The sequence below is a fragment of the Dipodomys merriami genome, unplaced genomic scaffold (assembly GCF_024711535.1).
Source record: "Dipodomys merriami isolate MVZ:Mamm:240054 unplaced genomic scaffold, mDipMer1.0.p SCAF_28, whole genome shotgun sequence".
Lineage (NCBI taxonomy): Eukaryota > Metazoa > Chordata > Mammalia > Rodentia > Heteromyidae > Dipodomys > Dipodomys merriami.
The window spans coordinates 1,962,625-1,986,503 of record NW_027204270.1 but is presented as its reverse complement, the minus strand read 5'-3'; the positions used below and the strand labels follow the sequence as shown (position 1 = coordinate 1,986,503).

General features: G+C 55.9%; 2 protein-coding genes and 1 non-coding gene across 4 annotated transcripts; 2 read left to right on the top strand and 1 right to left on the bottom strand.

Moving 5' to 3' along the window:
• The first annotated feature begins 907 nt into the window (after positions 1 to 907).
• Positions 908 to 12,139, top strand: Wrap73 (WD repeat containing, antisense to TP73). Of its 2 annotated transcripts, none has more exons than XM_070036934.1 (12): positions 908 to 1,006; positions 2,917 to 3,069; positions 5,505 to 5,621; positions 5,991 to 6,063; positions 7,595 to 7,698; positions 8,340 to 8,426; positions 8,690 to 8,824; positions 8,908 to 8,985; positions 9,892 to 9,997; positions 10,956 to 11,081; positions 11,378 to 11,569; positions 11,811 to 12,139. In XM_070036934.1, exons 1-12 carry the CDS (start codon positions 938 to 940, stop codon positions 11,951 to 11,953), a joined length of 1,383 nt encoding a protein of 460 aa, XP_069893035.1. In that variant the 5' UTR covers positions 908 to 937; the 3' UTR covers positions 11,954 to 12,139. The 2 variants fall into 2 exon arrangements, with proteins under 2 accessions (XP_069893035.1, XP_069893036.1); XM_070036935.1 differs by having other exon boundaries at positions 913 to 995.
• Positions 12,140 to 12,661: 522 nt separating this feature from the next.
• Tprg1l (tumor protein p63 regulated 1 like) lies at positions 12,662 to 17,885 on the bottom strand. Its single transcript, XM_070037175.1, has 5 exons — positions 17,634 to 17,885; positions 17,119 to 17,210; positions 16,740 to 16,916; positions 14,807 to 14,960; positions 12,662 to 13,818 (listed from the first exon to the last, which is right to left on the bottom strand). Exons 1-5 carry the CDS (start codon positions 17,823 to 17,825, stop codon positions 13,624 to 13,626), a joined length of 810 nt encoding a protein of 269 aa, XP_069893276.1. The 5' UTR covers positions 17,826 to 17,885; the 3' UTR covers positions 12,662 to 13,623.
• On the top strand, positions 15,420 to 15,522 carry LOC138838470 (U6 spliceosomal RNA). The gene has a single exon (XR_011375609.1). It is a non-coding gene; the product is annotated as a U6 spliceosomal RNA (small nuclear RNA).
• Positions 17,886 to 23,879: the final 5,994 nt, after the last annotated feature.

Sequence of the window (23,879 nt, the reverse complement as noted above, 5' to 3'; positions counted from 1 at the left end):
TCAGCGTCAAATTCGTTCCATCCCTGTTCCGAGAAACTCTGGAGCAAGAGATGACCCCCCCCCTTCCAGGAATAAACAAAAGCTGGGTGTCCTGGCTCACACCTGTAATCCTAACTACGGAGGAGGCTCGGATCTCAGGGTCGTGGTTTCAAATCAGCCTAGGCAGGAAAGTGTACGAGACTATTATTTCCAAATAACTCTCAAGTGAAAACAGAAGTGGAGCTATGGCTCGAGTAGTAGATCGCCAGCTTCGAAGAAAAAGCCAGAGGACAAGCCCAGGCCCTGGGTTTAAGCCCCAGCACACACGCGCGCGCACACACACACACACGCACACACACACGCACACAGAACCCAAGCAAAGCAAATGTTATGCATCACATATAACATGATACGTGTAGGCACTATATTAAATATATGTGATGACAAACATATACGTGCGCGTAAATATTTACACACGTGTGTGTATGCACACATAACCACGTTGATTACGCACACATAACCAAATTTAACCAGTTCCCTGTTTAATTTGAATTTCAGGTAAGCGAGACCTATTTCAGTCTGAGTTACGTCCCAGGTCACTAAAAGCAGTCACTGTTTATCTGAAATTCAAATTTAGCCGTCGCCTCCCGCATCCAGTCTGCCGCCCCAGCTGGAGGGGGGGAGAGTTGGGGGGATTCCTAGGGACCCGACAGTCCCGCGGTGCGGCCCGGGGCTCCGCGGGAGGCCGGGAGGCCGGCCCGTCCCGCCCGGGGCGGGGCTCGGGAATGCGACGCCCCCCCCCCGCCCGCGGCCTCCAGCAACGCCCTAAGCGCGGCGCGGACTCCCGGCCCCACAATGCAGCGCGGCCGCCCTGCGCGCCCATTGGCTGCGGCTGGCTTCCGCCGCCTCACTTCCGGGGCCGCGGCCGGCGGCGGTCGGAGCCCGCGCGGCGGCAACCATGAACTTCTCCGAGGTGTTCAAGCTTTCCAGCCTGCTGTGCAGGTTCTCCCCGAACGGCAAGTACCTGGTGAGCGGCGGCGGCGGCCCCCGGCGCGGACCCGCGGCGCCGGGAGCCGGGCGGGCAGCTGAACGGAGGCGCCGGGCTGCAGAGCTCCGAGGGCGGGGAGGGCGGGAGCGGAGCCCGGGACCAGGGGCGCTCGGGCGGGCGGGCGGCCGAGGCCGGCGGGGACCCTGGCAGGCGCAGGTGCCCGAATCCGGGGCTGAATCCCGGAGCAGGTGTCGGGGGCCGGAGCGGGACCTGGGCTTGCAGATGCCCTTAGAAGGTGCAGACTCGGCCGGTCCCAGGGCCGGAGGGGGGCCCGAGCAGGTGCCCTGGGCAGGGGTGAGATCCGGGCAAGGGCAGATCGCCTAGGTAGGCGTCAAGGGCCCCGGGGCCGGAGGGGAAGCTAGGCAGCGACCAGCTTCCTTGCACAGGCGAGTGAGGTCAGAGCAGTCCAGGGGGATGAGGAGGTGCTGCTGGCTTGTAACTGGAGGGTGTGAGCGTGCCAGCCCACTGTTACTTTGTCACAAAGGCACATGTATCATTTCCCTTGCTGCAGACTGATTCCCGGTGGGCTGCTTCCCTACCCTGTGTCCTCAGCACACCGGAATAAAGCATTAAATAACCAGCAAGGCGAAGAAGAGTTTGTCAAGACTATAGTTGTTTTTTTTTTAAGCTGCTCCTTCCAGGAGTGACAGGAAAGTGTTTAAATCACTGAGCAGTAACTCTGTTTCAAGAAATACCAATGTGATCAATGGTGTCGTTTGCAGGGGAAGAAGGAAGGGGGTGGGTATGTGACCCTGGAAAGCCATTAAGCAGAAGAAAAGCCTCACAAAAAAGTATGCTTTGAAGCCAGGCGTTGGGGGGTAAGCCTATCTACTCAGGAGGCTGGGGATAGTGGTTCAGAGCCAGCTTGGGTGGACAAATCTAGTTACCCAGCAAAAAGCTCAAAAGAGTTCAAGTCCCAATACCACAGGGGAAACATGCTTTAGTTTATCTATCCACTGTTTTCTGTTAACCGGCCACAGCTTTTTTTTTTTTTTTTTCTTTTTTCCAGTTTGAGCTTTTGTTGTCATTCCTGTTACCTTTGCCCAGGTCTTTGAGATCTCAACTCTCAAGTTTCATGTTTACTTTCTTTATAGAAAGTTATTCTAAATGGCATACAATAGCATTCAGCTACAAAAGTAGAAAATTAACTTAAATGGCACCTCAAGAATTACTATGTTTTTCAAGGTGCCCCTCCACAACTGTTTATGAAAGTTTCAGCAAATAAGAGGGGTTTTTTTGTTTTTTGTTTTTTGTTTTAACTTGTGTGTCTAATTTTGGTGCTTTGGGGCTTGTACTCTCTCAACATTTTGGCACTCTGGTTATAATCTCTTACTGGAATTGTATGTGTGTGTGCACATATGCACGCTGGTCCTGAGGTTTTTAAACTCAGATCCTGGGCATTGTCCCTGAGTTTTTGTGCTCAGGGCTGGTACTCTGCCACTGCCACGGCTCCACTTCTGGAATTTTTGGTGGTTAATTGGAGATAAGAGTCTCCTAGACTTCCCTGCCTAGGCTGGCTTCAACCCACAATCCTCAGATCTCAGTCTCCTGAATATCTAGGATTACAGGCATGAGCACCAGTACCAGGCTTATTTATTTTATGATGATTGTTTCACTTGTATAAATTTATAGAGTACATGTGATAATTGAATACACGTATGCGCGGCGTGATGATCAAATCGGTAGTACTCTAAAACCTAGTTTGCAGGTTCCAGAGTTATCTTTGTGTCACTTATCTTGTTTGGGGGAGTGCGTGGTGGTTGATAAACACAAAGCTAAGTAGACATTAAGTGTCTGAGACAGGGAAGGAGCCGGTCTCTGAGTACAGATCAGTGCTGGCGTTCTGGGAGCTCCCCACAGAGTAGCCTTGCTTTCTTCTCTTCTCCTAGGCTTCCTGTGTCCAATACCGGTTAGTGGTCCGGGAGGTGAGCACTCTTCAGATCCTGCAGCTGTACACCTGCTTGGACCAGGTTCAGCATATAGAGTGGTCAGCAGACTCCCTCTTCATCTTGTGTGCCATGTACAAGCGTGGAGTCGTCCAGGTGCGTGTGCTGTGTGCAAGCAGGGCGTGGTCCAGGGGTGTGCCTTGTACATGTGGGGAATTAGCCAAATGTGTGCCATGTGCAAGTGGAGGGTTGTCCAGGTGTGTGTGTGTACTATGTACAAGTGAGGAATTATCCAGATATGTGCTGTGTACAAGTGGGGAGTCATCTAGAAGTGTGCTGTGTACAAGGGGGGGTCATCCAGGTGTGTGCAAGTGTGTGTGCCATGTACAGTAAGGTTTATGCATTTGTGTGTGCTGTGTACACTGGGGCTCATGCAGGTGTGTTTGCTGTGTACAGTGGGCACATGCAGGTGTGTGTGCTGTGGACAGTGTTGGTCATGCAAGTGTGTGTGCTGTGTACAGTGTTGGTCATGCAGGTGTGTGTGCTGTGTACACTGGGGCTCATGCAGGTGTGTGGGCTGTGTACAGTGAGCACATGCAGGTGTGTGTGCTGTGTACACTGGGGCTCATGCAGGTGTGTGTGCTGTGTACAGTGTTGGTCATGCAGGTATGTGTGCTGTGTACAGTGGGCACATGCAGGTGTGTGTGCTGTGTACAGTGGGCTCATGCAGGTGTGTGTGCAGTGTACAGTGAGCACATGCAGGTGTGTGTGCTGTGTACAATGGGCACATGCAGGTGTGTGTGCTGTGTACAATGGGCTCTTGCAGGTGTGTGTGCTGTGTACAGTGGGCTCTTGCAGGTGTGTGTGCTGTGTACAGTGTTGGTCATGCAGGTGTGTGTGCTGTGTACAGTGGGCACATGCAGGTGTGTGTGCTGTGTACAGTGGGCTCATGCAAGTGTGTGTGCTGTGTACAGTGGGCTCATGCAGGTGTGTGTGCTGTGTACAGTGGGCTCCTGCAGGTGTGTGTGCTGTGTACAGTTGGCACATGCATGTGTGTGTGCTGTGTACAGTGTTGGTCATGCAGGTGTGTGTGCTGTGTACAGTGGGCTCATGCAGGTGTGTGTGCTGTGTACAGTGGGCTCTTGCAGGTGTGTGTGCTGTGTACAATGGGCACATGCAGGTGTGTGTGCTGTGTAAAGTGTTGGTCATGCAGGTGTGTGTACTGTGTACAGTGGGCTCTTGCAGGTGTGTGTGCTGTGTACAGTGGGCTCATGCAGGTGTGTGTGCTGTGTACAGTGGGCTCTTGCAGGTGTGTGTGCTGTGTACAGTGGGCTCTTGCAGGTGTGTGTGCTGTGTACAGTGGGCTCTTGCAGGTGTGTGTGCTGTGTACAGTGGGCTCTTGCAGGTGTGTGTGCTGTGTACACTGGGGCTCATGCAGGTGTGTGTGCTGTGTACAGTGGGCACATGCAGGTGTGTGTGCTGTGTACAGTGGGCTCATGCAGGTGTGTGTGCTGTGTACAGTGGGCACATGCAGGTGTGTGTGCTGTGTACAGTGGGCTCTTGCAGGTGTGTGTGCTGTGTACAGTGTTGGTCATGCAGGTGTGTGTGCTGTGTACAGTGGGCTCATGCAGATGTGTGTGCTGTGTACAGTGTTGGTCATGCAGGTGTGTGTGCTGTGTACAGTGGGCACATGCAGGTGTGTGTGCTGTGTACAGTGGGCTCATGCAGGTGTGTGTGCTCTGTACAGTGGGCACATGCAGGTTTGTGTGCTGTGTACAGTGGGCTCATGCAGTTGTGGCATGCACAGATAGAGACTCTGCAGGTATGTAATACAGGCCATATTTTCAGAGGCTCATACAGGTACTCTGGTGAGGATAGTGTTCATATTTAAGAAGGACTGATTTTCCTGTGTGCCATTTTGTTTTGGAAAAAAATGTACTATTCAGTTCCAATTGGTGTCTTTTAAGGCTATAGTGTTCTAATAGTTGAGTTGAAATACTTGTAAAATGAGAAGTCTTAGTTTGCAAGCAAATGCAAACACAAGTGTTTACGAAACGCACAGCTGCACCTTGGACTTGTATGTTTTAGGAAGTACTACCAAAGTACACCCAAAGCCTAACTGGCTGTGATCTGGGCTGGAGGCAGTACACTGCTCTGAAGGAAATTTCCACAGAAGGAAGTGGCCAAGCAGTGTCTCGCTGCTGCAGTGGATCTGGCCCCAGCCTTTTTGGCTAGAACTTCACAGTAGTTCTCCTTTTACTGTTTGTTGTTGTTTTGCTTTTGGTGTTTTTGCCAGTCCTGGGGCTTGAACTCAGGGCCTGGGCACTGTCCCTGAGCTGCTTCTACTCAGGGCTAGTGTTCTACCACTTGAGCCACAGCACCACTTCCAGCTTTTTCTGTGTATGTGGTGCTGAGGAATCCAACCCAGGGCTTCATGCATGCTAGGCAAGCACTCTACCACTGAACCACATTCTCAGCCCCTCATTTGATCCATTTTGAAACTACCCTCCCCTTCCCCCCCCTCACCCCTGCAGAGCTGGGTGGGGTGAGGTGGTCAGTGTTCAACCGTGCTTTACCTCTCGTGAATCTAGGTGTGGTCTCTGGAGCAGCCAGAATGGCACTGCAAAATTGATGAGGGCTCCGCAGGACTTGTGGCTTCCTGTTGGAGCCCAGACGGACGCCACATTCTGAATACAACCGAATTCCACGTGAGTGAGTCTCCACCCACCCACCTCATCCCCCACCCCTCCCTTTCCTCCCCCCTGGGTCCTGTTGGCATGCAGCACTTGGTGTGTGGCAGCCCTTTCCCACCCTTAGCAGTGTTCTGAACCCCCCCTCTCCCCCCAGCGGCCCTTGTCCTGTTGGGAGCTGTCCTCAGTGGAGTGTGGCCCGGGGAGCACTGTCCTTCCAGTAGTTCACAGGAACTGATAGAGGTGGCCAATATGTATATTTAGGTTTTGTATATTTAGTTTTATGTATATTTAGCATACATATATTTAGTTTTTGTTTTTTTGCCATATTGAATTTTGGCAAGATGCCAAGTGCATGCTCAATTCCTCCTCTTCCTTCCCTGGCAGCTGCGGATCACAGTCTGGTCCCTGTGCACCAAGTCTGTGTCGTACATCAAGTACCCCAAAGCTTGTCAGCAGGGTGAGTCGTCTGAGCCCCTCAGATGCACAGCTTTGCCGTGGTTCTGGGACCCTTTTGACATGGAGAGCTTCAAAGTAGCTCCAACAGCATGCCACACGTGCGTCCACAGCTCCTCCGCGCTGGGTGACCTCTAGTGAGACTCCTGGACATGCTAAGTCTGTACCTGGCCTCTAAAAGACAAATCTGCCCCACATTCACCATGGAAGATGCTTGGCTCTCACAGAGCTGGGGTCAGCTGTCGGATCAAACTCAAGCTCCTCGCAGAGGACTGGGTGATGGGGTCGCTGGGCCTGGGGCCTCTGGGAGGAAGGCTTGGCTGGCCAAGCACACCTGGTGATATGCTGGAATGCACACCCCATCCTAGCTGATGTGCTCAGATCCCAGAGGCTGCGGGGACGGTGCTTTGTACTTCGGCTGTAGAGTTGGGCTGCTAGCATCTCTCAGAGGGGACAGGCATTTCCTTAGTGGAACTAGTAGTTATTTTTTTTTTTTTTTTTTTCCCCTCACCCCTAGTAGTTATTTTTGAAGCATGGAACTTGGCCTGGGGCTTTTTAAGCTAATGCAGAACTGGGGAAAAAAATTTATGGTTTGGCCAAAGTTTTTTCTGAGTATTTATCTTTAATTTTTAGTTTTTCTTGGCTAGGTGCCAGTGGCTCAAGCCTATAACCCTAGCTACTCAGGAGGCTGAGATCTGAGGATCATGTTTCAAAGCCAGCCCAGGCAGGAAACTCCATGAGACTCTTATCTCCAGTCAACCACCAAAAAGCCAGAAGTGGCACTGTGGCTCCAGTGGTAGAGTGCTAGCCTTGAGCACAAAAACTCAGGGACAGCACCCAGGCCCTGAGATTAAGCACTAGGGGTGGCACACACACACACAGACACACAAAATTAGTTCTCCCAAATAATAAAATGTAAAAGCAAAAATAATACAGTAAAAAGTTGACTTTTGTCTTTGAGACAGGGTCTCACTGGGTTGCCCAGCCTGGCCTTGAGCCCAGAGCTCTCCTGCCTCAGGCTCCTGAGTGCCAGGTTTCAGGTGTGCCCACCATGCCCAGCTTACAAGCTGACTTTGTCTATCCGAAGATATCTTTGGGTTTCCTACAATTTTATTTTAAATAGAAGTTTGTAATTCACAAGGCACTTTATTCTTTCTGGAAGATTTCTGAGACTCATGAGGGATCAGCTCATTTGATATAACTCAGAAACTCTGGTGTGTGTGTGTGTGTGTGTGTGTGTGTGTGTGTGTGTGTGTGTGTGTGTGTGTGTGTGTGTGTGTGTGTGTGTGTGTGTGTGTGTGTGTGTGTGTGTGTGTGTGTGTGTGTGTGTGTGTGTGTGTGTGTATGCACGTGTGCGTGCGCACCAGTCTCCTGCCCTTAGATGAGCCCTGTGGCCAGACGTTGTACTGCAGGCTGCATTCGTGGGTCTTCCTTTTCTTGACCTCTGCTTTGTTTTTCTCATCCTTCCTTGGCAGTTACTGCTGTACTTTCTCTTGTTTGACACTTTTTGCTTCCTTTTTTTTTTTTTTTGGCAGGAATAAGTTTTACCAGGGATGGCCGGTACCTGGCGTTGGCCGAGCGGCGAGACTGCAGGGACTATGTGAGCGTGTTTGTATGCAATGATTGGCAGCTCCTTCGGGTAAGGCTGCAGGGGCGGGAGGCAGGGAGCAGGTGCCTCAGGACTCCAGGCATATGCGTGCAGCACAGAACTATAGGGCTTCCTGTCAGGGATGTGACTGACCGCCGTGCCCCCCCTCCCACAGCCATCAGTGCACCGCATTCACAAAAATAGGCACCGCACCAGGAGGAACACGGTTGAGCTTCACCCCTACCGAAGCTAGATCTCTACACGTTGGGGGCTGCAGCACAGACTACACTGCCCTGCAAGTGCATGTGTCTGCAGATGGCAGAACCTGAGCACGATGCAATAGAGACACGTGGGGAGGGAGGGAGGGAGGGAGGGAGGGAAGGGCCAGTGTCGGAACAGGGTTTAGGCAGTAGTGGTCTCTGAGGAGTGAGGCTCGCTGGGCAGAGCAGGTGGGGATGCATGGGATGTGCAGGGACACACAGTGCATCTTGTCGGGTGGGCGCCAGGAGGCAGAGCCCAGGCTGGCCCTGCCAGTGATGCCTGCGCAAGGTGCAGGCCTGGGACACAGTTCCCGGGAAGGATGCAGACATTTCTGTGTGTGAAAATTAAATGTAGAACATTAGAAACGTCCGTTGTAACCTAAGGCAGGGCAGGGTCAGTCCTCAAGGGGTCTCCCTGTCTTCCCTTGGCAGCACTTCGACACCGACACCCAGGATCTCGTGGGGATCGAGTGGGCGCCGAACGGCTGTGTGCTGGCGGTGTGGGACTCCTGCCTGGAGGTACGCAGTGGGGCGTGTTCTCGCCCGAGAGCTTCCGTCCGCGTTTACCTCACGCCCTTGACAGCCCTCCCGCCTCACTTCCGCGGTGACAGGGCGCTGCCTCCCCTCCCGGCTCGTTCCAGTCTGCACCTCTCCACACTGGAGGCCCAGCCCTGGTCCTCCGCGTCACCCCGGCTGGCAGCGGGGTCTCGCTGCAGCAGGCCCGTGGCGGTGCCGTGCTCCAGGCACATGTGACGTGTCTGCATGTGTCCCCTCCCCTGCAGTACAAGATTCTGTTGTACTCCTTGGACGGCCGGCTGCTGTCTTCATACTGTGCCTACGAATGGTCCCTGGGCATCAAGTCTGTGGCCTGGAGCCCCAGCAGCCAATTCCTGGCAGTGGGCAGCTACGATGGGAAGGTGAGAGCGCGCGCAAGGCATAGACCACCTCCGGGGGGCCGGGTGGTGGCACAGCCACACAGCGTCCGTGGTTCCTTCCCCAGGTGCGCCTCCTGAATCATGTCACGTGGAAGGTGATCACTGAGTTTGCCCATCCTGCTGCCCTCAACGACCCCAAGATAGTGAGTCTGCCCTGCAGATCTCTGCTCAGGCACGGGGGGTTGGGGGCAGGTGCTGCCCCTTCACTTCGTGGGTGGTTGCCCCTGACATTTCCTGTCACCAGGCTCCCCTAGCCCCTACAGGCCCGTACTTTCCCTGCCTACCCCAGCCACATGTCTCCTTCTTGGTTTGCCCTGTTGCAGATCCCTGCTTTCTACAGAGGAGCCAGGGCCCTGCCAGAAAATTCTAGATATCTGTTGTGTCAGCCTCTACTCTGGGTCTCAGGCAGAAAAGAGCAGACAGACTGCTGCCTCTGCAGAGTGGGGACAGAGGGACAGACAGGGAAGCAGGGCTGGAGGGCTGCAGTGGGAGCAGCCTGGGGCCCGTGGCAGAGAGGAAGGCCCACCTGGTGTCTGTCCAGCAGTGTTAGTGCGCCCCACCTGCTGACGCTGGCCGGGTTGCTGGGAGACAGCAGGGAACAAAGACAGATGCTGCCTCCCTCTCAGAGTCCACCTGTCCAGAGGTAACCCCAGACCAGCACGGTGAGCAGCGGGGGCTGCGGGCCAAGGTGGGGAGCTGCCAGGACCTCCCCAGAGCTGCCCTTGAGCACCACATGGGAGGAGGAGGAGGAGGCGCAGGGGGTGTGAAGTACCAGGAAGGCGGGTCTGAGGCAGAGTCTGGAGGAGCACAGCATGACTGAACACCGAGCATCGCGCATCTGTGTGCAAGGGCCCCGCTCGTGAAAGGGCTGACCCGACCTGGGGAGGTGCCGGGCCGAGCAGGGGCCACGTTGCTGCCCCTTCCTCCTAGTGAGGGTAGATCCTGCTGCCATGCCAGGCCTGGGTGCCCGGCACCCTCCGGCCAGCCCCCACATCCTCTGGCTTCCCAGTCTGTTACAAACCGGTTGGTGGCCTCCTTGTGTCTCTCAGGTTGTGTATAAGGAAGCCAAGAAGAGCCCACAGCCGGGGCTGGACCACTTGGCCTTCCCGCCGCCCCTCCCAGTGGCCAATCACCTGTCAGCTGCAGAGAGCAAGTGTGAGCAACCCACCCACGACTCTGCTCTTCCTGGGTGGGAGGAAGTTTGCTTGTTTTCTGCGTGTATATGTGGCATGTATGGTTCCTCTTTCCCGGTGCATTTTAGATCTGTTGTTTTCTGTACTAGAGATTGAGCCCAGGCCTGGATTGTTCTTGCTGGCAGGCGCTATACCCCTGAGCCGTGCCCAGCTGTTTTGTTTTTGAGGGTCCTGTAGCTTTTTCCAGTGTGGCCTGGCCCTGCTGTCCTCCCTCCACTCTTGAGCAGCTGGGTGCTGGGTGTCTGGTGTTCAGCCTGTGCCGCCCCCCCGCCCCCACCCCGTCACCAGGGGCTTGAGGGGGACTCGCTCAGAACACCCAGACATTGCTTATTGACTGAAAGCCCTGGAAATCCATTCGAGACAGCTGGTTCTGTGAGGCCAAGGTTTATATGGAAATTAAACCCCCCAAGTCTGGAGGGTGACTGGGCAGGGGCTGGACACCGGTGGCCTGGGGCCCATGCTTGAGCCCCTCTCTCTGCAGGGAGGGTACAATGAAAGCACCTGCCTACACAGAGGGGGGTGGAGGAAGGGCTTTCTCAAGGGCCTGTGGTAACCTGACCACCTCCTGCCGCCGCCACTAATCCCTTCCTATAGCTGGAAGCGGGAAAGCCAGGAGGCTGAGTGGGGCCCAGCTAGACCGTGAGCTGAGTGGCTGGGCGGGGTGGGGACATTCCCTCATCTGGGTAGCCAAGACCATGGCTGGGGCGGTGGGCAGGGAGCTGCTGGCTGGCCACCGCTCTCCCATCTCTGCTGCAGGCCCTGTGTGCGGTGGCACCCTTGCACCCCAGGGCACGTGGGCAGGCCTCCTACCAGCTGGGGCGCCTTCCAGTCGAGCCCGTCAGAGGTCGGCTCCCTCTGACTAGAAATGGGAGCTCCATCCTCTCCTGCAGCCTCAGTCCTCCCTCCCTCCTGTGTTCCAGATGAGATTGCTTCGATGCCAGTGTCCTTGCAGACCCTTAAGCCCATGGCCGACAGGGCCAACCCCAGGATGGGCGTAGGGATGCTGGCTTTCAGCCCTGACAGCTGCTTCCTGGCGACGAGGAACGGTCAGTGTGTGCTCACAGCCTGTCAGCATCACCATAGAAACAGCCAGCAAGGATGAGGGCGCCCTGTGTGGATCTGCTGACACAGAGAATGTCCTGCCTAGCAGCTCTGCTGTCAGTTCAGGGCCCCGCCGCCCTGCTCACTCCCATTGGCTCCTTAGGGAAGAGCCAGGGTCCAGGGTGGGGCTTACCCTGTGGGGCTGGCAGCCTTTGCTCTGCTCCACTGCTGGTCCCTTTGACCGTCATACCCCATGCCCCCCGCCACGCGTGACCCCATGCCGCTGCTTGCTCTCTTGCAGACAACATCCCCAACGCCGTCTGGGTGTGGGACATCCGGAAGCTGAGGCTGTTCGTGGTGCTGGAGCAGCTGTCCCCTGTGCGCGCCTTCCGGTGGGACCCGCAGCAGCCACGACTGGCCATCTGCACGGGGGGCAGCAAGGTGTACCTGTGGTCCCCTGCGGGCTGCCTGTCAGTGCAGGTGCCCGGGGAAGGTGAGCGTCTGGGAGTGGGGTGGGGACCGAGCCTCTGGCACAGTCAGGCAGCAGGGAGCCCAGCCGCAGAAACCTGCTGCTGTCCACAGCAGCAGTACTGACAGCAGCAGTACTTGATCTCAAGTCCCTGCTGCCTGAAGCTTTCGTGGCTGGAGGTGGCTCTGGGTCTACCTGGCTCACCCACAAGCTGCCCTCACAGAGATCCTGGCCTCTTGCTCTTCTAATCTGTGTCTCTCCCCAGGTGACTTTCCAGTGCTCTCCCTGTGCTGGCATTTAAGTGGGGACTCCTTGGCCCTCCTCAGTAAGGACCACTTCTGCCTGTGTTTCCTGGAGACCAAGGAGGGGGTCAGCCCAGCCCTAGGACAAAGGGATGGCCACGCATAGGACCTGGGCAGACCCCAGGCAGAGCTTGCACACAGCCTCGCCTCGCACGAGGGCAGGCTGGGGAGCCCTCCAGCCAGACTCCGGCTGCTGATGTGATTCTATTTTTCTGTAGCAAGATTTCTGTAAATATGTATAGTGTACCGCTGTAATTTTCATTATTTAAAATAAACACTTTTCAGTTCCTAAGACTACTGACCCTTGCTCCCTTCTCAGGCACGCTGTGGCTTAGACTCAGGCAGACCCCGCCTGCTGAGCTCCTCCCAGAGCTGGAGACAGCGCCCCTCTGCTGTAGGTCCTCTTCCAGCCACCAGCCACCGAGCACTCAGGACAGAGGGTGGCTGCTCCCTGCAGTGCAGTCTGCTCTGGAGTAGGGGCCCAACTCCCTGAGGCACACCCCCAAGGGGCAGCGGGTCAGTTATGCAAGGAGTCCTGAGTTCCTGGGTCTTGCTCTGCAGGGACACCCCTGGCCTGTCCAGCCCAGCTCCAGGCAGCTCTATGAGGTGCCCACTAGGCAGCCAGGCCAGAGCTCCACACAGTGAATCAGGACTCGCGTCTGGACCTGTGCTCCCCACTTGCCTGCCTTTCCACAGAGGAGCTAGCAGGACAGGCTGCATCCCCGCCCCAGAGCAAGCGGACAGGCCTGCAGAGCTGCACACATGCTGGTGTGCCATTTTAACAACAGCAACTTCAAAAAAGGAGCAATGTCTCTGTGGTTCTAAATGTCTTTACTACACAACCAAAGCACGGGCTGAGCCCTTGTGCACCGTCTGCACGCCCCAGCCTGACAGCCTGAGGCCCACAGCACTGGGAATGAGGACACGGACAGCAGCAACTGAATTTACTAAGTGCTTCAAGTGATGGGGGAAGCTGTGGATGCAGCCTTGGACACCACCAGGGAACGATGCAGAGGCTGCAGGAACAGGGTGTGTGTGTGTGGGGGGACACATCCAGGAGGATTTCATGTGGCCTTTTATGAAAGTGCATCTTTAATAAGCAAACCTCCCAGCCCCCTTTAAACATGAATAGAACACAAACTTAGGATACATCTAGCTGTCAAAATTGTGTGCAAATAACGATCAATGGCAACTCTCTCAAGTTATAAATTGTGTTAAGGACTAACCTTTTATGCCTCGACAAGGTAACAATTATTCACACAATCTGGATTGATTCTAGAAAGAGGATGACTTTAAGCTGAACTTATTTACAAGACCTGCTGTTCACTAGGAGCTAAGCAGGCCTAGGCTGCATCTTGCTCGTGACCAGTCTGCTGACTGCTTTCGTATTGAGCTTAAAAAGTGGACTGGATCTCAGATACAAAACTTGACGCCAAGTGTAAACATCTGTGCAGTCGTGCAGGCACTGAGACCAGGACCCTGCCACCGCACGGGTGGGGGCGGGGGGCGGACGGCTACAAGCCACACTGGGCATGCTGGAGGGGCGGGGCTACTAAGAGCCTGGGACATGTGGAATCGGACTCAGGAACACCAGGGGCACGGCAGCTCATCTTTATACTTTTGTAAGCTCACATCAGCCGGCATCCGACATCTGACTAAATACATAGAATCCACTTGACTATTCTAACTGTGCTCAGACCCCTACACGACACCCCACCCCTGTGGCCCACGCCCCAGCCCACCGCCAGCCTCGGGGTGTGCCCACCGTGCTGACGCTCAGAAGCCGATTTTGCCTCTGGTCATGGAGTAACCCAGTTTGGCCTCGTTGTTGATGAAGGACATCAGCCCCACATAGGTCTCAATGAAGAGTGGGCACTCCAGGACCAACACGCTGTTACCTTGTCCTGGCAAAGGACTTTCTTTCTGGGCTTTTTTGACAGCCTGGATTAACAAAGCCTTGAAGCTTTCCAGCTTTAAAGAGAGACAGAGAAAAAAAAATTACAATATAGCTTTAACTTTTAGGCAAAACCAGAATCATCCATTACATGGAAAAAGTAGCATTTTGAGAATTTAAGCCCCTCTAAACTCCGTAGTCACATGTGACATCCTGATGGGGGGGAGGGTCTAAGGAATGCATCACAGACAACCCATCCCCTGCACACACAAAGGATGGGCAGGCAGAAGCAAGATGGCACAGGGCAACCACAGGGTGTGAAATCCGGGAGACAGAGCAGCGCCACCTGCCTAGCACCTCAGACGGGCACTAAGCTGCTTCTGTTAAAAGGAGTATACTCTAAATAATCTTAAAGTGTATAATAAACATATAAATCAGTATGGTCATACTGTTACCAGTATATCTCCTATATGTAACTGCACTGCTATGAGGACCTTTTGTTTTTGTGCAGAGCTGGGGCTTGAACCTGGAGTCTTAACATTTGCTGTACAAAATTTACAGTGAGGGTTGTTCGGCCAGCATCGTCACCAACAATCAAGGAATGTGTGGCCACATGACTTGAGACAAGCCTGGTGTCACGAGGCAAGGGCCTCATGGTCTCTGCCCCCTCCCTGGCCGCTGTGACCTCCCTGCTCTGACCGCATTGGTGCTGACTGGAGTGGCCATGGCATACTGCACTTCCTGAGGGAGCAGCGTCGGCCGCAGCCCGGGGACCCCTCGCTGCTGCAGTCTTCACCACGGTGCTCAGCGGGATGAGAGCAGCACAAACTTGCAGAGCCTTTAGTAGCTCCTCATCCCCCACGGTCAGGGGGCAGCCCCACCACCCAGGCTGCATCCCGCCTGACCCTCTTGCAGCACAGCCCCTCATCAAAACGCAAGCCATGTCCTTCCCGTCAGCTGCGCTTCGTGCTCAGCAGCCGTGCGGCACCGCACTGGATGGTGCTGGCTGACAGCGCGGGTCACTGCGGAGGGAGGGGCTGTGCGGCATCGCTGCCCTCCGCTTACCTGGCACAGAGACGCCGTCTTCTCATCCACCCCTGCCATCGGGTGCTCTATGAAAGTGGCATAGGGCACGCTGGTGGACCAGGGGTTCCACCTGCTCATGAAAGAAGGGCGGCTCTGCTTGTCCCACTGAATGCGGATCCCAAAGCCTTCTCGCCTGAGGGAGCAGAAACGGCTGTCAACAGCGCACACAGCACTGGGGCTGAGCGTGGGACAGCCAGAGCGGCTCCACACAGGCAGACCTCACACGTTCCCCACAGAGAGCGGCTGGATGTCAGCGGTCACTACATCTCCAGGAACAACTGCTTTAAGAACTCCTTAAGTGTAGCCGGGCGCTGGTGGCTCATGCCTGTAATCCTAGCTACTCAGGAGGCTGAGATCTGAGGATCGCGGTTCAAAGCCAGCCCGGGCAGGAGAGACCGTGAGACTCCTATCTCCAATAAACCACCAGAAAACCAGAAGTGGCGCTGTAGCTCAAATGGTAGAGTGCCCGCCTTGAGCTGAAGAGCTAAGGGACAGCACTCAGGCCCAGAGTTCAAGCCCCACGACCAACAAAAAAAAAAAAAAAAAAAAAAAGAACTCCTTAGGTGTGACTAATTTTGTTCTCTTGGTTACACTAAACTTCACTTTTATATGCCTATGAAATTGGAACTATATGGAGATTAGCGTGGCCTCTGTGCAAGGATGACATGCAAATTCATCAATCATTCCATAGTTTAAAAAAACTCACAGCCAGGCATGATGGGAAACACCTGTAATCCCACTTGGGCGGCCGAGACAGGAAGGAGGATCATGAGGTCAAGGATAGCCTGGACAGTACGGCAAGGCTTTGTATTCCCTCCTCCCGTAACCCCAAATGAACGGGAATATATTAATCTACTCAAGTGTTTTTGGTTTTTGGTGGTGGTGGTGGTGGTCATGGGGCTTGGGCACAATCCCTGAGCTTTTTTTCTCAAGGCTAACAACTCTACCACTTTGAACCACAGCACCACTGCTGGTTTTCTGGTGGGCAACTGGAGATAAGAATCTGCACTTTGGGGCTGGGAAGGTGGCTCAGTGGTAGAGTGCTTGCCTTGCATGCATGAGGCCCTGGGTGCCATTCCTCAGCACCACATAAGCAGAAAAAGCCAGAAATGGCACTGTGACTCGAGTGCTAGAGCACTAGCCTTGAGCTGAAGAGCTGAGGGACAGTGCCCAGGCCCAGAGTTCAGGCCCCATGACTGGCCAAAACAAACAAACAAAAAAAAAAGAATCTGCACTTTCTTCCCCAGCTGGCTTCAAACCACGATCCTTAGTTCTCAGTCTCTGGATTACAGGTGTGAGTAAGCCACTGGTACCCGGCCGTCCCTGTAATGTCCTAATGAGTGTTGGCTAAAACTTTTCTAAAGGTGAAGTCTCCTGAATTCCAGATCTCTAAGTTTTATAGTTTGACGATGTGCTGATGCCTACACATTTCTCTTATTTCAGAAAACTCTCTTAAAGCATTGATCAGCTCTTGAAAGTCAGTCATGAGATATTTTCAGATGTATCTAACTTTTGGCAACATCTATACATTAAAAAGTATCACCTTACTTTTTTTTCTTTTGAAAATCAACCAGTAAGGAATACAGCATGGCCATGTAATTTTCTCCTGGCTGGAGATAGAATATGCTTATGTGGGAAAGTTCCAAGTTTGCTTTTAACATATCAGCTCTGCTTCCATCTATCAAAGACCACATAAACCAATTTTACTGCAGGCCTAAGAGCTGGGGCTGTTTCCTGCCAGCACCCCTTTCACAGAGCCATCTGCTGCCCTCAAGTCACTAACCTCTATTTTAAGAGCCTTCCATTACTCCTTGAAGCTGAGGGCAGAGACACAAGAGCACCAAGGAGGGCCTGAACGGTAAGGGGACTCTACCCTGACACCCCGGGACCTGGGCCCTCTGCATGTACTTACTTGTTGAGCGACTTCGGGGGAAACTGGAATTCCCCGTAGGAGATGGTGTCCACCGCACCCAGCGCCACCCTGACCACCTGCTGGCACTGAAGGCTGATGAAGTCGTATTTACAGATGAGCAGCGACTGGTCGGTGACCAGCACCAGCCTTTCCTTCTCGTTATTCCAGTGGTCCACCCTGGAGGCCAAGACGAGTCAGCTGGGGGCTATCGCAACGGCCCCCACCCTTCAGGACCATGGTCCGGCCGACCCGGGCCCACGATTCAGGGCAGGACGTAGAGGCCTTCCTGGGGGACCCAGGAAGGTGCCCCGGCCGCTCTGCCAGGCCGGCCGCTCTGCCAGGCCCGCCCCTCCACCCGAGCTCACGCCACCCCGCTTACTCGGTCAGCAGCCACACCCCCTGGATCTCGCCGTCCTCCACCGGCCGGACCACCGCACGGATCTCCTCCACCGCCTGCTCGATGGTGCCGGGCTGGGCAAGGCCGAGCCAGAGATTACTCCACGCGGCCCGTCCCGACCTTCCTTCCCCGGAGCCCTGGCCCCCGCCGTGGCCCGGCTTCCTCCCTGGGAGCCCCGGCCTCCGTCCCGGGAGCCTCGGCCTCCGCCCCGGCCTCCTCCCCGGGAGCCCGGGCTTCCGCCCCGGGAGCCCGGACCTCCGCCCCGGCCCGGCCTCGCCCCGGCCCGGCCCAGCTTCTCCCCGGGAGCTCCGGCCTCCGCCCCGGCCCGGCCTCCGCCCCGGCCCGGCCCAGCTTCTCCCCGGGAGCCCCGGCCTCCGCCCCGGCCCGGCCTCGCCCCGGCCCAGCCCAGCTTCTCCCCGGGAGCCCCAGCCTCCGCCCCGGCCCAGTCTCGCCCCGGCCCGGCCTCGCCCCGGCCCGGCCTCCGCCCCGGCGCTCACCCGGAACACGAAGTACTCCTTGACGCGGGCGCGGCGCGTGGGGTCGTGGACGCTGAGCGGCCACAGCGTCTGGCGCAGAGGCGCGCCCGATCCCGGCCGGGCCCCGCCGCCCGCCGCCACCTCCTCGCCCGCCGCCAGCAGCGCCGTCGGGCTGGTGCCCGCCGAGTCCACCGAGTCCCGCAGCTGCAGCATCGCCGCGCCGGCCCCGCCTGACCCCGTCCTGGCCGCCGTCCGCCGCCGTCAGCCCGGCCGCGCCCCCCGGCCACGCCTCGCTCGAGGCCCGCCGCGATTGGCTGCGTCCTGGCGGCCCCGCCCACGGCCGCGCTCCCCCGAGTGCCAGGATTGGCTCTGTCCCAGCCATCTTTCGCCATTGGCTCCGGCCCGCCGCGGTTCAGTCACTCCCCACCATAGCATCGCCGGAAGCGACGGCGCGCAGACTACTTCCTGTTTACGGATCTGGAGGGGGCGGGACCGAGGCCGGTTGCCGGGGAGATGCGGGAGGCAGGGCGGAAGGGGCGGACCCGGTTTCCCTGGGGGAGCGGCGGCCGGCCTGCACCGGGAGCGACGCCCCTCGGCCCTCCGCAGTGCAGACTTGGATGTCCGCTGGGGGCCCGGCGCCGTGCGGACGCCGGCGTCCATCGGGGCGCACGGCCGCCTTTGGAGGCAAAGAGAAGAGAGCCCGAGGCGCAGGACGGATGCGGGCCAGGGCGAGCACGGCCGCTCGCGTGCGCGGGGCCGGCCTGGGTCCCCGCACAGCTCCTACCCGGCCCTCGGCCCATCTCCGTGAAAGCCGCAGGTGAGCGGGCCCGCGATGCAGGCCTGCCAGCCTAACCGCTCCGGAGGCTGAGACCCCAGGAGCGCGGTGCGGAGCCAGCCCGCAGCCAAGGCCGTGAGACCCCCATCTCCAGAGAACCACAAAAGGCTGGAGCGGAGCGGTGTCCAGTGACAGAGCTAAGGGGACAGCTCGTAGGCACTGCGTTCACACCCCATTACTGAGAGGGGGGAGGGAGCGGGAGAGACAGACGGAAACAGACAGACAGAGAGCACGAAAGCTGCTGGTCCCAGTGCTGCCCTCCTTTGATCTCTCCCAGCTGCCCCTGGGCCTGCATTGATGACAGTCTGCTGTCGCTTCTGACTCCCTCTACCCCATCATGCCCCCTCCTATGCCTCCATTTCCCCCAGGCTTTTTAGAAACTTAGTCTCCCAGGAGACATCTTGCCATTCACCAGGGCTCAGTAGATGCTATGTTCTCGGCTTTACCCAGTCGTCCTGTTCTGTGCGCGCGCATGTGAGTGTATGCGTATGAAGGCGCATGCAGAATATTTGCTGGAGGGCTGGAACTGGAGATCCTGTAGAGGGAAGAGTGGAGACGTTCTGAGGGGTGGCAAACACGGAGGTGTGAGCCTGGGCCAATTCCAGGACGCTTACCTGAATGTCTGTGAGGGCAGATTCCACGCGGGTGCCCGAGCCCTCTGGGCATACGGAATGACCTGAACACCCATAAATCAGAGCAGCGACAAAGCGGGGACAGGTGACTGAGTGGATGAGACATGAACCCGGCATTCTGTGCCTGTCTCAGCCACCCAGCAAAGCGCCCCACGCTCTCTGTTTAAAACAGAAACTTTCTCACGCTTTCCAAGGCCCAAAGTTCAGAAGCAAGGGGTGGCCAGGGCCTCACAACCTCGGGAACTCTTAGGGATTTCTGGTACTGGCCTGTGGCTGCCTCTCCTGTCTGTTCCTGTCTCCTCCGCTCATAAGGATTCCATGTTGGGTTAGGGTCCATCTTCAGGGGATCAGCCTTGAAGACCCTTTTTCCAAATCAAGTCACCGCAGCACTGGGGAAGTCAGAGCTTGAATGTACCATCTTGGGAGGGGGACGCAACTCAGCCAGAACAAATGGGTCATTGAAAAGTTTCAGAGACTGCATCTCGCAGGGAGTGAGTGGGGTTCCATGGAGTTCCAGGCTTCTCATGGCTCCGTTTAGAGGTGGTTCCTACATTGGCCAGCAGGGGGCAGCATACCCTCTGGGCCCACAGAGTGAATTAAGCCCTAGATGGATGGAGTGGTTATTTATCTTCCCCCAGAAGCCTGGAAACCTCGGCTGGGAAGAGTGGATTCTTAGTTTCCTGATGGAAATCAATGGAAACCACTTTTCTTAGCTTCTGTTTTTCTGGGGTTTGGACTCGGGGCCTCACCCATACCACGCCAGTACTCTCCCAACTGAGCCACGCTCCCGGCCCGAGTTCTAGCTTTGACGCCTGTCTGAGGGACACAGAGGGACCCAGGGAAGAAACTCGGAAATCAACCAGCAAGCTTCTAGGGCAGAGCTTCAGATGCATGCCTCTCTCTCTAGAGAATATTCCAGATTTGTGTGTGTGCTCAGGGTCTGGGTGCTGTCTCTAAGCTTTTTTCCTGCTCAGGACTGTCACCCTACCCCTGGAGCTGTAGCTTCACTTCTGGCTTTTCTGCTGGTTAGTTGGAGGTGAGAGTCTCATGTACTCTCCTGTCCAGGTTGGGTTTGAACCTGGATCCTCAGATGTCAGCCTTCTAAGTAGCGAGGATGACAGCATGAGCCCCTGGTGCCCAGCTGTCCCCAGTTCTTGCGGGGATGATGTTGGGCTCCCGGTCATCACTGGCATGTGGAAAGTCCAGTGACCTTGAAGGCGCTGTGGACGCCTGTGTCTGAGGGCCTGTAGATGCCACTGGCGTCCACCATGCTGTCTCCCAGCTGTCAGGAGGGGTGCCTAGAACTGCTCAGACAGGGCAGCGCGCTGCTGGGGCCGGCAGACCCCTGGGATCTGGGCAGCTAGAAAGGAGGTTTCGCCTTCCTCCTCGTGGGAGCCTCTCCGTTTCGGGCAGGCTTTGGGCAGGCTGCAGGACGGCGGCCCGCGGTGGCCCTGGGAGAGGACGGCAGCCATCTGCTTTGGAAATGAGCTCAGCGTTTGGGTCCCCTGCTCTCCCCTCTCCATGCATGCTGTTTTTCTTCAGGCCAAAGATTATTTTTGTTATTTCCAACAGAGACTGAGACACACATTGCCAAGTGGTGTCTTTCAAAAGTGCTTTTCAGGAAGGCTACAATGATTGTTGGCCGTTTGTAAATATAGGACGCTGTCCACACCTCATGTGCCACAGACAAGTCTGTATCCTGTAAAAGAATGGCACAAATACATCCTAAGGAGGAGTCTGGACATTTGTCTCCAGTTTCAAGGAAGACCTTTGAATGCCAGGTGCCAGTAGCTCACGCCTGCAACCCTAGCTACTCAGGAAGCTGAGATCTGAGGATCACGGTTCAAAGCCAGCCCAGGCAGGAAAGTCCGTGAGACTCTTACCTCCAATAAACCACCAGAAAACCAGAAGTGGCGCTGTAGCTCAAGTGGTAGAGTGCTTGCCTTGAGCTGAAGAGCTGAGGGACAGAGTTCAAACCCAACTGACAAAAGAAAGGAAGGAAGGCAGGCCGGCAGGCAGGCCTTTGTGAAAGGAACTTAGGGCAGAGTCCAGGTTTGAGGTGGCCCTCCCACATTCATCCAGGAGGCCAGCTTCAGCACCTCTAACTGCCACAAGGGGGCAGTGTCCTCACAGGGTCTGCACAGGCGGGGAGCTTCTAGTTGAGACCTGCCTTCCCATAGTTCTGAAAGAATGTACCTATTTAAGGCGATCCAACTAAATTACAATCAAGCTAAAGAACAACGAATGAGAAACACCAAAATAAGAGGGACCGGCGGGCCTTGTACAGCCAGACGCTGCCCAGCAGAATCCCAGGGGTGCGCACTGCCTCTCACCCCGGGACACAGGACAAATACGGCAGCGATTTGGGCTGGGGGTGAGAGTGGGTCGAAATGCCCAAAAGCCTTTCTGCAGCTTGTCATTGGAGAAGCTGTTTCCTGACCTCGGCGGCCTCGGCACCTGGACACCGGGTGAGGTCATCTTCCTTGCAGCAGACTCAGGGCAAACTCTGCATGCAGTAACTGCGTGCAGTGTAAGAGCTGGGGGCCTGGCTCAGCTCGGTGGAGCCGTGCCTAGCAAGTGCTGGGCCCTGACTTCCGACGTCAGCAATCCCCACACACACCTTCCTCCAAAAAGAGATGCAAAGCACATGATCTGGGTCCTGTGCTTATTTTCAAGACCAAAACTTGGACTTGCAGAGTTGGGTGACACCACTGGCAACATCAAAGCCATCATTCCACTGGGGAAAACGGCAGTAAGGATTACGCCCCACAAAGTGTTGTTTTCTCATGAAATTGGACCAATACAGAAAGCATTTCCTGTTCACCTTAATTGCTAGAAAACAAAACCTGTTTATAGTGCATTAAATGTGTGTGTGTGTGAGAGAGAGTGTATTAAACACCTATGGACAGAGTAAATTAGGTACCCTCTGTATTCGGTTGCCCTGTCAGGAAGAGGCAGTTTGATGCTCAGCTATGGCTCCATCCCTCCTGTGCCAGGCTGGGCAGGACTCTGGGGGGAGGGGAGACAGGAAAGGGCAGTCCCTGGGGTCTTCAGGCCCATCACCGCTCACCTGCTTTACCTGCGCTGGGGTTGAGAGCCCTGTCTGAGAATGGAGGTGGATTTCTTCTACCTTGAGTAACGTGGGAGAAAGATGTGGCCTGTGCCCCGGGAAGGCGGCGTGGCAGGTGTCCTCACCACAGGGACTTCCCAGAACCGCACCCGTCTGTGCCCCCGACACCTGCCCGGGGCCTGGCAGCGGAACTTGGTGTCTGGTCAGAGGCAGAATCACAAGGAGGCCCAGAGAGCAAAGCTTTGCTCAGAGTCCTCTTCAAATGGGAGGCCAGGGGACCCAGAAATGCATGCGTGATTTGCTCATTTTTCAGCAAAATAGCTTCTTTTTGTGTTGCTTTTCTTCAAGAGGACCCTTGAACGTTATGTTTCAGGGCACACCAAACCCAGGTCCTCCCTTGCCCAGAGATTCCATTTTATCTGTTGGCATTCTTTCCTTCATCCTCAGATAAACTGGAAGAATTTCTGAGACTGAGTCACCCTCCCATCCCCGCCCCGGGAGGGAACTCGGCCAAGGGGCACCATGCATGCACTTCCACACCATCCACACACTTCCACACCATGTACACACTTCACACCACGTACACACTTCCACACCATCCACACACTTCCACACCTTCCACGCACTTCCACACCATCCACACTTCCACACCATCCACGCACTTCCACACCTTCCACGCACTTCCACTACAGTGCACTTCCACACCATCCACACACTTCCACACCACGTACACACTTCACACCACATACACACTTCCACACCTTCCACGCACTTCCACTACAGTACACACTTCCACACCATGTACACACTTCCACTGCAGTGCACTTCCACACCTTCTACACACTTCCACACCATCCACACACTTCCACACCTTCCACGCACTTCCACACCATGTACGCACTTCCACACCTTCCACACACTTCCACACCATCCACACACTTCCACACCATACACGCACTTCCACTACAATGCACTTCCACACCATCCACGCACTTCCACACACACACATGCTGACACACCAGTGGATGGTGCCCAGCTGACTCCAGGAGGAGGTGGTGAGCCGGTGGTAGGTTGGTGAGATGCAAACTTGTATCTACACCTTCTGGGTGGGGCCCAGGGCTGAAGCCGGGCACTATGGGTATTTTCTTCAGGCCCTCAGACAGACATGGGGGAAAACCAATCCCAATGCCAGGTTTTGGGCAGCGTTTCTGTAAAGATGCCAGCGAGGAATAAGCAGAGGGTGAGGTTGAGGGCAGAGCTGGGCAGACTGGGGTCCTGTCTGGAGTGCTGCCCCGCGTTTGGGGTCGTCCTGAGCAGTGAACTCTCTGGAATAGAGTTCTGTGCCCTTCACTGTGTTTCTTTGACTTATGGAGCAGGGCAGGGGCTGCCCAAGGCCGGACCCCTGTGTTTAGCTCCTAGGTCTGCAGTCCACTGGCCCTGTTTCCTCTCCTGGCCCAGAGCACCCTGCCTCTACCGCAGAAGTAACAGCACCATGTTCCAGGCAGAGCCTGATCCCCATGAACAGGACAGTGGGGGAAGGGGGGCACGGATGTGGCTCCCTCTGCCTCTCAGCCCTCCATGGAGGAGATCAGGGGTTCTGGAGTCTTCAGTGGTGGTGAGGGAAGGACGGGAGATGGCCTGCTAGCAAAGAGCGCACATCTGCAGCTGGCTCAAGTGGGCATCCAGGCTGTACCTCCCAGCGCCTTCAAAAAGCGCCCCCAGGGCCCAGT

Bases quoted from the DNA above. Each gene is read 5' to 3' on its own strand.
- Tprg1l (XM_070037175.1), bottom strand. From the start codon at position 17,825: ATGCTGCAGCTGCGGGACTCGGTGGACTCGGCGGGCACCAGCCCGACG. The intron at 17,211-17,633 runs GTGAGCGCCGGG...GGCCTTGCCCAG, and splicing joins AGGAGTACTTCGTGTTCCGG to CCCGGCACCATCGAGCAGGC. The intron at 16,917-17,118 runs GTAAGCGGGGTG...CTTGGCCTCCAG, and splicing joins GGGGTGTGGCTGCTGACCGA to GGTGGACCACTGGAATAACG.
- Wrap73 (XM_070036934.1), top strand. From the start codon at position 938: ATGAACTTCTCCGAGGTGTTCAAGCTTTCCAGCCTGCTGTGCAGGTTC. The intron at 3,070-5,504 runs GTGCGTGTGCTG...TCGTGAATCTAG, and splicing joins ACAAGCGTGGAGTCGTCCAG to GTGTGGTCTCTGGAGCAGCC. The intron at 11,082-11,377 runs GTCAGTGTGTGC...GCTCTCTTGCAG, and splicing joins CTTCCTGGCGACGAGGAACG to ACAACATCCCCAACGCCGTC.